This window comes from Marmota flaviventris, chromosome 8, assembly GCF_047511675.1.
Source record: "Marmota flaviventris isolate mMarFla1 chromosome 8, mMarFla1.hap1, whole genome shotgun sequence".
Lineage (NCBI taxonomy): Eukaryota > Metazoa > Chordata > Mammalia > Rodentia > Sciuridae > Marmota > Marmota flaviventris.
The window spans coordinates 86363583-86377646 of record NC_092505.1 but is presented as its reverse complement, the minus strand read 5'-3'; the positions used below and the strand labels follow the sequence as shown (position 1 = coordinate 86377646).

General features: G+C 41.3%; 1 protein-coding gene across 5 annotated transcripts in view; it reads left to right on the top strand.

Moving 5' to 3' along the window:
• The first annotated feature begins 1566 nt into the window (after positions 1 to 1566).
• Positions 1567 to 14064, top strand: part of Fxr1 (FMR1 autosomal homolog 1) — a 68203-nt gene continuing 55705 nt past the window's right edge. For all 5 annotated transcript variants that reach the window (XM_027942102.2, XM_027942105.2, XM_027942101.2 and 2 more), the window contains exon 1: positions 1567 to 1656. In XM_027942102.2, the coding sequence (XP_027797903.1) occupies positions 1606 to 1656 (51 nt within the window). In that variant the 5' untranslated portion in view covers positions 1567 to 1605. The remainder of the gene's footprint in view (positions 1657 to 14064) is intronic.

The following is a 14064-nucleotide window of genomic DNA, read 5'->3' as shown; positions in this document are numbered from 1 at the left end:
AGAAGAGCAAACCAGCAAGTGTTTAAAAGGACATTTTTAAAAGAACATTTATAACAACACTGAGTACCTTTTGAGTCCCCATTTCCTTTGTGAACCTTTGCAGATGTTTTAAGTGCTAATCAAATGTGTACTTAAAAAAAAAATATTGGAACTAGGGAGTGAATCCAGAGGCGCTTTACCAATATTACATCACCAGTCCTTTAGCTTTGTTTCTTTGTTTTCCTTTTTGTTTTTTGAGGCAGGGTCTTGCAAAATTGCTGAGGCTGGCTTCGAACTTGCCATCCTCTTGCCTCAACTGCTGGAATCCGTGGGATTACAGGGGTGTGTGCCACCGCCCAGCTCAAATGCCAACATTTTTGAGGGGACTCCAAAAGCTAGGCTAGTGGGCATTCCATTGGGAATACCCAGTACTAGCAAAGCATCATTTAAAAGTTTTTCTGTGAAAATGATAATACTACTGTATCATCACACATATAATAGAGCCCTACTAGTATTATTTCGTTAGGCATTCCTTTGGGAAAAAGTTGTGGTAGTAAATTGCTAAAACAACATTCAAAGGATCTGTGTCAGGATGCTTTCAGAGTGGGGGTAGGTTCTGGTAGAATCAGACAAGATGGTTCCACTTTTATCTTACTTGTGAAACTGCATGTGTTAGTAAGGCGAAAAGTGGCCTCCCGTTTTGTGAGGTTCTCTGAGTACTTCCAGTAATGAGTATTGACCCAAACTCTGCTCCAGGTTGTGAACACCGCTAAATTGCCCTGAATATACTTAAGTTAAAGTGGTAACAGGTGGGGAAGAAAGTTGGCTGAACTGTGATGGGGTGTGGAACTGTGGAATTTGCATATAATAAAGTCCTTATTAAAAAGGTGGGGGTTCAGAGCGCTGGGGTGGACCCGGAGATTTGCTTGGGTTATTTAGGGAAACCCTGTCTCAAAACGAAAAATAAAAAGGGTTGGCGTAGTAGCTCAGTGGTGGAGCGCCCTTGGGTTCAATCCCTAGTAAGGGGCGGAGTCGGGGGAGGGGAGGGACCGGAGAGGCGGGAGACCAAAAAAAAACCCAAAACAAAAAGCTAGGAGGAAAAAACAGGGTGCAAAAATTTGGAGCACAATAGAATGCACGTTTATGCCTCAGCGGACAATTGGGGTCACCAAAGTTACTCTTCTGAAGGTGAGCAAGTCACTCTGAAGCTGCTAGCCCTTGAAGTTTAAGGGGAGGAGGCCGATCCCTCGTCTGCGAGTGCACAAGCCGGGGAGCCGACCCACTGAGCCGAGCAGGCAGCGGGCTCAGGGGGCGGGGACTCGGGGGCGGGGACTCGGGGGCGGGGACTCGGGGGCGGGTCAGCAAAGGTCGGGCGATTGTGTCGGGAGGCGAACTGGGCGTAGGCGGTGGCGGGCGGAGCCCACCGCGAGTGATGTAAGGAGCGGAGGGATCCCGCTGGGAGAGTCGGGGCGGTACATTGAGACCCCAGGGGTGCGGGGCGGGGGATCCCAATCTCCTCCCTGTTTTCCCCGCCCCTCCCCCCGCCTCCTTCACGCTCCTCCCCCCTCCTCCCCTCTGGTTGGAAAGTTTCTAGAATCTCTTCCCAGCGGCCTTTGCGGTTCCAACATGGCGGAGCTGACGGTGGAGGTTCGCGGCTCTAACGGGGCTTTCTACAAGGTATTGACCCTTTTGACGCTTTGTAGGGTCTTCTGGGGGCTGGAGCGAGTTTGAGGGAGGATTGGTGATCCCACAGAGTGAAATTTGGGGTCGAAAGGGCGGCCAGGCCAACGCCAGAGGCCGCAGGGTTCCTCGCTTCTCCCCCCTCCACCCGCGGTTTAACGGTCTCGGGGGCCCAGGCTCCGTTATGTTTGGAAACAACACGTCGGACACCTCTTGCTTTTTTCTGTTCATGAGCCTCCTTCTTGGATGCCGGTGAGGCCCTTGGCGGGCCGGCAAGGAGAAGCCCTGGGCTGCGGGGTGGCTGGGAGCTCCCTGGGAACAGGCCCGAGCCCCTGGAGGTGGGGAAGCCGTGAGAGGAGGCGGTGGGATTGTGTGCTTACACCCGCTCCCCCTCCCCTCGACCCGGCGGAGCGGGAGCGCTCTGCCCACCCCCTCGGGGGTGCTTCGCGGAATCTCAGGAATTCACCTTTGTATTGTTAGGGTTTGGGGCTCTGAAGCCTTTAAGAGTCTGAAGGGGAAGCGGGGTAGCGGCTTGGGGGCTGGTATCCCAGAGAGAAAAGTAGAAAACCTTGAATGTGGCGGGTTGAGCTATTTTTTGCGGCCTGGGTAATTGGGCGGCGCCTTACTCTGGCCCCTTCTATTACGGAAGAAAAGAGGAGAGTTGTGAAGATTTAAAACGTGAAATGAATTAGGGAGACAAGTGGAGAGGCGACTAGTTTTTTTTATACCAGTTTCTCTAAGGTGGTTATTTGTTTTGTTTTGTTTTCACGAGGTTCTTTTTGTTTCCTTTGAGAGAAAGGAGGTGTGTGACCCTAGAATCCAGGCTGGGATACGGAAGAGGGAATCTGGAGTAATTTGTTAGGGGGCTTCCAGTGTGAAGAGGGGTCACGCAGCTGAAAATGAAATCCAGTTTATTTTTGCCTTAATAACGGTTCCTTCCTTCGATTCTCCCTTTCTTCCAAAGCATGCCAGAATGTTACAAGATCAATACAAAATCTGCCCAGCTGTTGTCTGTCAGTCAATCTCACTAAGCCAGCATCTCAAATGTTTGAGAGTCTTGGCTATTTTTATGAAGGGCCTTCTTCTAACGCACGAGTATTATACGTATGCAGAATAATTTCTCTACAGATTTTCATTTCAGTGTATCTTTTATCCCACGAGATTTTATATGGTGGCGGTGATTTATTATTTTCAGCGTTTCTTCTTAATCTTTCTTTGCTGATTAGCTCTGTGGACTTGACTTAACTGTCACGAAGTGGGGAATTTCAGTTTGCATCTTAAGGACTCTTCAAAACTTTCTAGTTTTAAATGTCCTTCGATGGTCAACATAAAGTAAAAACTGCCTGTTGAAAAGGTGTCTTTATTATGACCTATTGATGTGTAACTAGTTACATTAGCATTTCCTTCTCTGAAAGACAGCTGGGGCTCAAGGAATGGACTTAACCATACTGTTCTAGCATACTGTTCTAGTTAAGGTGCATTATTATTGTGCATCATCATCCCCCACCCCTTGTAAAGTTGCAGTTCTATTTATACTGTTTTTGTGTAACAGGTATGCATTTTTCTTTGCATATTGAAAAGCAAAGTGATTAGCAGATTATTTTGCATCATGTAGGAGAACACTTTTTAGCAGCAGTGGATAATCCGTACAATTTATTCCCCCCCCCTTTTATGAGTGATAAGTATATTGTTTATAGTCATATTTATGTTTTTTTTTTCTTCAAGTCACAATCAAATTCCATATTTGAATTTGGAAGGATTTGTTATTGACCTCCCTCAAACTCTAAAAATCTACAGCTTAGATCTATTCAGATTTAATTCCTTACCCATTTTATCTCACCAACTGAGGAGGTAATGGTTTGGCAAGCTTGGGAAGGACACATTTAGCCACATGTGTGTACTGTAAGTTTTCACTGAGACCTGTGGAGTTTTATTCTGTCATAATCCTCTTGTATGGAAACTGGAGTCTTTAAGAAATTCAAAAAGAGGGACAGGGTTGTGGTTCAGTGGTAGAGTGCTTGCCTAGCATGTCTGAGGCACTGGGTTTGATCCTCTGCACCACATAAAAATAAATAATGGTACTGTGTCCATCTACAACTAAAAAAAAAATTTAAAGAATTAAAATAAAAAAAAAATCTGAAAGAATGAGAATGATGGAGTGGAGAGAACCCTGGATTTGAAGTAAACAGATGAGAATTCTGCATCTGCCCTTCAGCTTACTGTTAACTAGCTCTGTACCCTGAGCAAATCTCCTAGTCTCTCTTTGTGTAGAACAGGGATATGAAGTAGTTCACTGGCCCCCAATATTTTCAATGGCAGTGAACTGCTCACTTGGAAAAAATTGCCTTAATACACAGCATTTTATTAATTTTAGCCACTTGAAGTTATATTTTTTTAACTACATTTTTTTGTGGTGCTGGGGAAGTATCCCAAGGCCTCACAAAGTTAGACAGGCACTCTACATTGAGCTCCATCTCCAACCCCCCCCCCCTTTTTTTTTTTTTTTAAATTTATGAGACAGGGTCTGGATAAATTGCCCAGGCTGGTCTTGAACTTTTTTTTTTGTACTGGGGCTTGAATCCAGGGGTATTTTTACCACTGAATTACACCCCCAGAACTTATTTATTTGGATACTGGGGATTGAACTCAGGGGCACTGAGCCACAAGCCCAGCCCTATTTTGTATTTAGAGACAGGGCCTCATTGAGATGCTTAAGTACCTTGCTTTTGCTGAGGCTGGCTTTGAACCTGCAATCCTCCTGCCTCAGCCTCCCCAGCTGCTGGGATTACTGGCATGTGCCACTGCGCCCAGCTCTTTTTTTTTTTTTTTTTTTAATTTTTATTTTTTGGTGCTGGGGATTAAGTCCAGGTGAACTCTGTTGAGCTACATCCCCAGACTTTTTTTTTTTTTTTTTCCTACCAGGAATTGAAACTGTGTGTGTGTGTGTGGGGGGGGGGGGTGTTGCTTAACCACTGAGCCTATCCTCAGCCCTTTTTGTTTTACTTTTGAGACAGGGAGGGTCGGGCTGAGTTGCTGGAGGGGCCTCACTAAGTTGCTGAGGATGACTTTGAATTTGTGATCCTCCTGCCTCAGCCTCCCAGGTAGCTGGGATTACAGGCATGTGCCACTGCATCTGTGCTCCCTGTCCTTTGAGACAGGGTCTCAATAAGTTTTTGGGCCTCATTACCATGTCAGGCACAAAGCCCTTCAATTTTTGAGACAGGTTCTCTCTAAGCTGCTTAAAGCCTGCCTAAGTTATTGAGGCTAGCTTCCAACTGTGATTTTTCTTTCTCGGCCTCCCAAAGTTTTGAAGTTTTAAATCAAGGTTAATTTATTTTTTGAGAGAATGCTGGGGTTTGAACCTAGGTTCACTTTACCACTGAGCTATGTCCCCAGTCTTTTAATTTTAATTTTGACACAGGGTTTCACTAACCTAATGAGTATCTTAAGTTTCTGAGACTGGCCTTGTGATGTCCTTCCTGCCTCACCTTCCCAAATTGCTGGGATTACAGGCATGCACCACCATGCCCAGCTGAAGTTTATTTATATACAGTACAACAACCTTCTTTCTATAGTATTTATTAGTGTGTGGTGGATACTGAATTTCCTACCTCCTTACCCTCCCCTTGCCCCCACATACATGGATATAACATATATGCTTGACTGTAAGTATAAATTGTAATTGAAGAGTTTCAAAGAACAGGTCATCATGCCTTGAGGTATGTAGTCAGTGTGTAATGCCTTGTGTCAGTGCACTGCAGGATTCTGATTACATGAATTGAGCTTGGGTCTGAGATTACAGCTTAGTGGTAGAACACTTGCCTAGCATACAGGGTCCTGGGTTCAATCTCAAGCATTACCCCACTCCCCAAATATTTCACAAAATAATTAGAACCAGTGATGAGATGGACCTTGAAGATTTTACACAAAATATGATGGGCTTTCCCTCCCCACAATATTTATACAAATGGTAGCATGCTATCATTGTCCTGTATGTTGCATTTTTACTTATCAGAGGATCTATAGTTCTAGAAATATTTGTTTGCAGCCCTATAAATTTACTTTTGTACTGGGGATTGAAACTGGAAGCACTTGACCACTGAGCTACATCTCTAGTCCCTTTTTTTTTTTTTTGGTGGTGCTGCATATTGAACCCAGGGCCTTGTCATGTGAGGCAAGCACTCTACCAACTGAGCTATATCCTCAGCATCCCCAGTCCTTTTTATTTTTGGGACAGGGTCTTGCTAAATTACTTAAGAATTCATTAAGTTGTTGAGGTTGACCTTGAACTTGTGCTCCTGGCTCAGTTTTCACAGTTACTGGGATTACTTTGTGCCGCAGTCTGGCTAGGTACAAACCATGAGCCACTCAAGCAGGAACAAACTTTATTTCGGAACTCCCCCCAACACCACCCACACGGCCCTTTCAGGAACCCCACACACCAACCAGAACTCCTCCACCGGAACTTAACCAAGCAACGCGACTCCCCAGGAATCCCTGCAAGAACTCCAAAGTAGCTGACGCCCAGGTGGACAGCAGGGGTCTATATACAATTGAATATACAGCCTGTCTCAATCCATGATCATCCAGTCACAGCAATTATACACAGCTTAACTTAATTATCATCATCTTAATGGCTCGCTTCTCAAGCATTACTTCTGGCAAAATGCCAGCGGCCATTCTGCTGTGGTTCTCAACAACTTTGTGCTACCACTCCCAGCTAGCCCTATAAATCTATAGGAATGGAAAACAGTGGTGAGAGATAATTTTATAGAACATAACTACTTTTGTAACTTTCCTAGCTGAGAGCAGCATGTTAGGGTTTATTATTGAACATTTCAAACATCTTTTTTGAAAGCTTTATTGAGGTAGAATGTATATGCTATACTTGATCTTAGGGAAAAGGTTATGAGACATTGTGAAAATGTATGTTCTATAAAATTCACTTGTATAATCAAATGCTGATTAAGTGTATTTACAGTTGTACAACCATTGCCACAGTCTCATTTTAGAACATTTCATTACCAATAAAAGAAAACCTTGTGTTCATTTCATCTTAACAGTTTTTAAAAAATATATATGTGTATTTACAATACCTTTATTTTATTTATTTATTTTTATGTGGTGCTGAGGATTGAACCCAGTGCCTTATATGTGCCAGGCAAGTGCTCCATTGATGAGTTATAACCCTAGCCCTTAACATGCTCTTTAGCTGATGCATATGATGTTAAACTCTGTGTGTGAGGTAGAGGGAGGAAGGGGTGTGTGTGTGTGTGTGTGTGTGTGTGTGTATACACACACATAGAGGGGGGAGAGATATACAGATAGATAATGGGGTCTCACCATGTTGTCCAGGCTGTTCTGGAATTCTTAGGCTCCAGCAGTCCTTATGCCTCCTGGGTAGCTGGGACTACAAGTGCTACAAGTACATGCTACTATGTCCTGTGATACTAAACTTTGTAATAACATTGCATGGTATAGTCTTAGACTGAATATAATTCACTTTTTTGGGGGTGCTGATGATTGAACCCAGGACTTTGCACATGCCAAGCACATGGTCTATTTCTGAGGTACATCCCCATTCCTGCATATAATTTTAAATAAATATTAAAGTCACACCGGGCTCTGTGACTTGGGAGGCTGAGACTGGAAAATTGCAAGTTCAAAGCCAGCTTCAGCAATTTAGTGAGGCCCTAAGCAATTCAGTGAGACTGTCTCTAAATAAAACACACAAATGATCTCATGATGTGTGGCTTAGTGGTAAAGTGTCTTTGGGTGCAAACCTCAGTACCAACAAAAGTCACTTAGTTTCTGAATCATGTAAAGTTAACATGGTATTCCAAGAAAATGTGTAATCTCCAAGATAAATTAAATTTCTGCACCTCTCTGTAGAAGATAGAATTAATTACTTCAGAGCTCTGGGATTTCTGCTTTAACTATATAATTGACTTAACTACAAAACAAATCTCAAAGTATTATGTGCATAGTTAATTTCCTTATTCTTTTAGTTATATCAATATTGAATGCAATTTGAGAGTAATAGCTGAATTATGCTGGAGGTATATTATCACTACTAATGAAGGTAGTGAGGTATATTATCACTACTGATGAAGGCTAGAAGTATAGTAGAGGAGTTGTGTTTTGAGTATATACTGACTTTTCAGGTAGAACAAAATATTTTTGCCTGGCATGATGGTGTATGCTTGAAATCCTAGTGACTTGGGCATGAGGATTAAAAATTTAAGGCCAGCTTCAGCAACTTAGTGGGGGGGGGGGGAGTGTGCTAAGCAAATTAGCAAGACCTTCTCTCAAAATAAGAAAAAGGACTGGGAATGTAGCTCAGTGGTAAAGCATTCCTGGGTTAAAGCCCCAGTACCCCTACCCCCCAAAAAAGGGGGGGGGCACAAAAATCTTGTTGATTGATTGCTTTGGGGATGTTAGTAATTGAAGAAAAGATAGGGGCCGTCTTTTTTTTGGGGGGGTACTGGGGATTGAACTCAGGGGCACTTGATCATTGAGTCACATTCTTAGCTCTAGTTTGTATTTTATTAGAGACAGTCTCACTGAGATGCTTAGCGCCTCAATAAAGTGCTGAGGTTGGGTTTGAACTCTAGATCCTCCTGCCTTCACCACCCGAACCACTGGGATTACAGGCAGGTGTGGCAATAGGGGCTATCTTAATGTAAGGGTTCTCTGTTAAATAAGAAATGTCAGATATATGAGTGATTTTTAGTTGTACAAATATAAAATAATGGTCTTTATAAGTGTTAAGGAACTAAGATTTTCCTAAGTGAAATTAAATGGTCACGGCCATTTTTATTTTTATTCATGATTGCAGCAGCATGTTGTTCTTCGTTGGGATAGGGGGATAGAAGCCTGGTATCTTCACCACTTAGCTGGTGTTGACCACAATTTTTAAAAGTTAAATGTTTGAGTTTCTTGTAAAGCTGTTTATATAAGTTCTATACATAATTATGGAACAGTTTGAAAACAAAAAGTTAAAAGAAAACTTATCCATATCTGTGATGAGATATATCATCAAGGTCTCTCTATAAGACCAGAAAACAGTTTTTTTCATATTTGTATTTAATGCACCTGTGTATTTTCTGTGTCATGTATTTGTGTGCCTTTTATAAATAGTTTGAGAGGACATGTTACTTACACCAGATATTGTATATACATTTCACGTGCATTTCCTGCATATTCAGAACTCCATGAGGTGTACGACTTGATCCTATTTTACACATTTTTATTTTACCTCCTCAAAAGTGAGGAAGTAACCTATCCAAAATTACACTGTAACTGAAATGGCATTTAACTTTAGGGCTTTCACCTTTTTCTTTTGTACCCGACTTTTTTGAACCCAGGGGCACTTAACCAGTGGGCCACTTTGCCGTCTCCTTTTTTTGTATTTTCTCTAGAGACAGCGTCTTATTGAGTTGCTTAGGGCCTTGCTAAGTTGCTGAGGCTGGCCTTGAATTTGCCATCCTCCTGCCTCAGCCTTCTGAGCCACTGGAATTACAGGTGTGTGCCATTGTGCCTGGTTAAGGTTTTCACTTCTGAAGTTCTTTAAAGGAAATCTTAGGTAGTAAACATAATATTTTAAGAAGACAAGGGCAGACAATTGACTTGATTTTATAATTTGAGTTCTCTATCACAGTGGTAAGAATATAGCAAATTAGCTGGACAGGGTGGTGTAGCATGCCTGTAATCTCAACCAGTTAGGAGGCTGAGTGAGGCAGAAGAACTGAAAATTCAAGGCCAGCCTGGGCAACTTAGTTGTCTCAAAAAGTAAAACTAAATAAAGGATGGGGATGTAGCTCAGTGGTGAAACACCCCTGGGTTCAATCCCAATCACTCTACCCACCAAATGTAGCAAATTAGGCTAACAAGCTAACAAAACTTTTGTTCAGTTGGTTTTGCTCAATTCTGAAATTGAACCCAGGATCTTCTTTATGTTATATAAATGCTCTACCACTTAGTTTCACCCCTACTTTCAAGTAATTTTGGCTGGGAGGAGGGTAATGAGGATTTAACCATTGAGCTACATTCTCAGCCCTTTTTTGAGACAAGGTTTTACTTGCTTAGCACCTCTGTAATTGTCCTGCTTCAGCCTTCGGAGTCCCTTGGTTTGTAGGTATGTGCCATGGCACTTGGCCTCAAGTAATTTTTTTTAATGATGTGTCATGTCTGTCTCCACCCCCCCACCCCCCCCCCCCCTTGTGCTGGGAATTGAACCCAGGGCCTTATCCATGCCAGGCAAACGCTGTACCACTGAGTCACATACCCAGCCCAGTGAGGTGTCATCTCTTAATAATTTTGCCACTTAGTATTTTTGAATAACAAAAGAATTGAGAAGAGTTTTTCCTTTAAGGTTGGCTAATAAATAGGAAGATGATACTGATGGCTTCTCTGGGACCAAATTTTGAAAAGAGTAGCTGGAACAAAGCAAAATTAATATGAGCCAGACATTGCTTTGTTAATCTGAACATTAGATGTATACCTACCTATGTAATATGCATAGGTTCATGTATAACATGTGCATCTATAGCAGTCTCATCATATTTGTCCTTAAAGAAGCTTAAAGACATAGTAAAATTAAATCTCAAGATTATTTAATAGCAGATTTCTGTCCCCATTTCTCATTGTTTAAAACAAGATAACTGGTATCAATTGTTTTAGCTTATCTCATTATCTAGTCTCGGCATTTTTCACTCATCTATTTTGGGAGGATGAATAAAGAAGTCTCCCTGATGAAGTAAGTAGTTATTGTTGGCAAAAAGAATACGTGTACTTGTTCAATATATTTTAAGGATCAGGCTGGGCATGGTGGTGCATGACTGTAATCCCAGCTACTCAGGAAGACTGAGGAAGGAGTATTGTAGGTTCATGTCCAGCTTCAGCAACTTAGTGAGATCCTGTCTCAAAAAAAAAAGAACTTAGTGATAAAGCACCCCTTGATTCAATCCTCAGTTCCTGGGAGGGGGTGGGGATGGGGAGATAATTTTAAGGATCATGGGGCATATTACTCAAGTTTCCATCCACCCCCTTTCTTAATCTGGCTGATTAATCATAAATAAATTGTTTTTCCCTTTTTAACTTTTTTATAGTATTTTACATTATTTTAAAGATTTAAGTTTTGTAATAACTTGTTTTCATTTATATATTTGAATGAACAAATGAATTAATCTTAGCTCTGGACACTAATTGTGTGATCTTAGTAACCTTATGTATGTACAAAACTATATCCTTAACAATTTTGGCTCAAACTGAACTTAAATAGCTTTTTTAGGGGTACTGATCCTGGTCACTTTGAGATGTTTGTTACAGAACTGTATATACACTTGGAGACTAAGTAAATGGAACCTCAACTCTTTGCAACTGTAATGTTGTAATAGCTATGGGTGGCCATTTGGAAACAAAGTTACTCCATTTTAAAGAAGAAATGTTAGAGTAAATATGGTGGTGTACATGTCTGTAATCCCAGTGATGCGGGAGGCTGAGACGGGAGGATCCCAAGTTTGAGGCCAACTCAGTAATTTAGCAAGATGTTCAGTAATTTAGACTCTGTCTTAAAAAAATAAAAAGGTCTGGGATGTAACTCAGTGGTACAACTGGCCTTAGGTTCAGTCTTCAGTACCAAAACAAAAAAGAACTGATAAATCTTATAAGTTTATGTTATTAAGTCAAGAACATTACTAGTATGAAGAAGTAGTAGATATTATGTATTATGCAATCTTCACATTCTTATTGCCCTCTGTTCTTCTATTCAGAATAGTTAAAAACTCAGTGTTAATGAATGCTGAAGGCTTGTTTGCAATAATTTTTTCTATATTAGAACTTAGTCCATGGGGCTGGGGATGTGGCTCAAGTGGTAGCATGCTCGCCTGGGCATGCGTGCGGCCCGGGTTCGATCCTCAGCACCACATACAAACAAGGATGTTGTGTCCGCCGAAAACTAAAAAATAAATATTAAAAAAATTCTCTCTCTCTCTAAAAAAAAAAAGAACTTAGTCCATAAGGATGCAATAATTTTTGTAATTTTTAGTATAGTTAGTAAATTTGCAGACTTTTTGTAGAACATGTATTCATCAGAATAAGTGTCTATTGATTTGAAGTAATTTTTGTTTTGTAGGTTTAGTTATATAATTGTTTAAAAATATGTTTCTGGTGGGTGTGGTGACCCACACCTGTAATCCCAGGGGTTTGGGAGCCTGAAGCAGGAGAATTGCAAGTTCACAGTCAACCTTAGCAATTTAATGAGGCCCTAAGCAACAGACTCTGTCTCAATATTTATAAATGGGCTGGGGATGTGACTCAGTGGTAAAGCACCCCTGGGCTCAATTCATGGTACGAAAAAAAAATTAAAAATGTCAGCCAAAAAAATGTTCTTTATAGTTGAATGGGGGGGGGGGTTACCTGGCATTGAACTCAGGGGCCTTCATTTTTTTAATTTTTAAAAATTTTAGTATTGGGGATTGAACCCATGGGCTCTTAACACCTGCACTACGTCCCCAACCCTTTTTATTTTGTATTTTGAGGCAGGGCCTCGTTAAGTTGCCAAGGGTGGCTTTGAACTTTTTATGATCCTCCTGCCTCAACCTCCTGAGTTGTAGGATTAACAGGTATGTGCTACCTTGGCAAGGCCCCCTCCCCCCATGGGACTGCCATATTGCCCAGGCTTGTCTTGAACACTGGGCTCAAATGATTGATTCTCCTGCCTCAGCCTCTCGATCAGCTGGAACTGGAAGCATGCCTTTGCCTGAATGAGAAGTTTTTTTTGTGTGTGTGTGTGTGTGTGTGTGTGTGTGTGTTGCTGGGGATTGAACCCAGAGCCTTGTGCATGTGAGGCAAGCATTCTACCAACTGAACTATATCTCCAGCCCTAAGAAATTTTTTCATTGCAGTAATAGTCTGTAATAAATGGTGCTTTTTGTTGGTTTTGAATTGCAGTGAAGATCTTTTAGTAATGGGCATGGTGGTGCACAACTGTAATCCCAGCAACTCGGGAGGCTGTGGCAGGAGGATCCAGAGATCAAACCCAGTCTCAGCAACTCAGTGAGACCCTGTCTTTAATAAAATATAAAAAAAAGGGCTGGGGATGTGGCTTGGTGGTTAAGCATTCCTACGTTCAATCTCTGGTACCAAAAAAAAAAAAAAAAATTCTTGTGAACATGTAAAAGGTTTCTTAATAAAATTGTAGATATGAGATCATTAGAGGTATAAAACTTGTAATCCAGAGTGTCGTGATGTATGTGTATACATATGTGCTATATGGAACAAGTGCTGGTTGACAAAAAGTGTTAAAGATACATCTCCACTCTTTTTTAACTGTATGCATGTTGTCAGGCTCAAGGGCCTACCTCTCATCCTTTTCAAGGGGACTATGGGGACTGTTAACTTCCTCACCTTTAGTGTCTCACAAAGGTTTGAACTTGCTGTCCTCCCACTTCAGCCTCCTGAGCCTCTGGGATTACAGGCACATGCCACCAAGCTCTGCTAACACTCTCAACTCTTTCTAAAAAAAAAAAAAATGTTTATGTATTCACAAATACATTGATTTTTTTATAGACATGATAGGTATGATACATAAGCTCGATTTTCCCCTCACCCCACCCACCCCACTCTCTCTCCCTTCAGTTTCAGGTACTCTTTGTTTTGTAGCCCAGTACACATTATTTCAGATTTCTCTCCATGTTCATAGACTCTAATATGTTCAGATACAAATGTATGCCAGGCGTGGTGGCACACATATGATCCCAGTGGCTCAGGAATCTGAAGCAGTAGGATAGCAAGTTCAAAACCAGTTTCAGCAACTTAATGAGGCCCTAAGCTACTTGGGGAGACCTTTTCTCAAATTAAAAAATAAAAAGGGCTGGCGATGTTATCGCTCAGTTGTTAAGCGCCCCTGGGTTTAACCCCTAGTACAGCTCCCTAATAAAACTTTTCAGCATGTTCCATAAAAATGGAGTCATTTGCATATTTTTTATGTGTACTGTGATTTATTTGTAGTTGTTACATAATTTTCATAAGAATATCAAATTCAACCATTCCCAAGTTTATAGTAATTTCATTGTCTTTTTTTGGTCACTCTGCATATCTGTTTCCATTAGATTTCAAAGAATAGGAGAGCTTGGTGGAGAACTTAAAAAACCACTACTAGTAAATGTTGACAAACTACTTTTGCCTATTTTTCTGTTGAGGTACCCTTTTGTCATTTTTTGAGATCTTTTTGTATATTGGACATTAAGCCTTTGACTTAACCTGTGACTTAATTCAGGTGTCCCCTTTCCTGTCTTCTTGATGGAATTCCTGGACATAGAAAAGTTTTTATTTTATGTTTTTCTCCCTTTAAAGCAATCCTAGTTAAAACAGCTTGTGCACTGGTTATACATAGAATTTCTT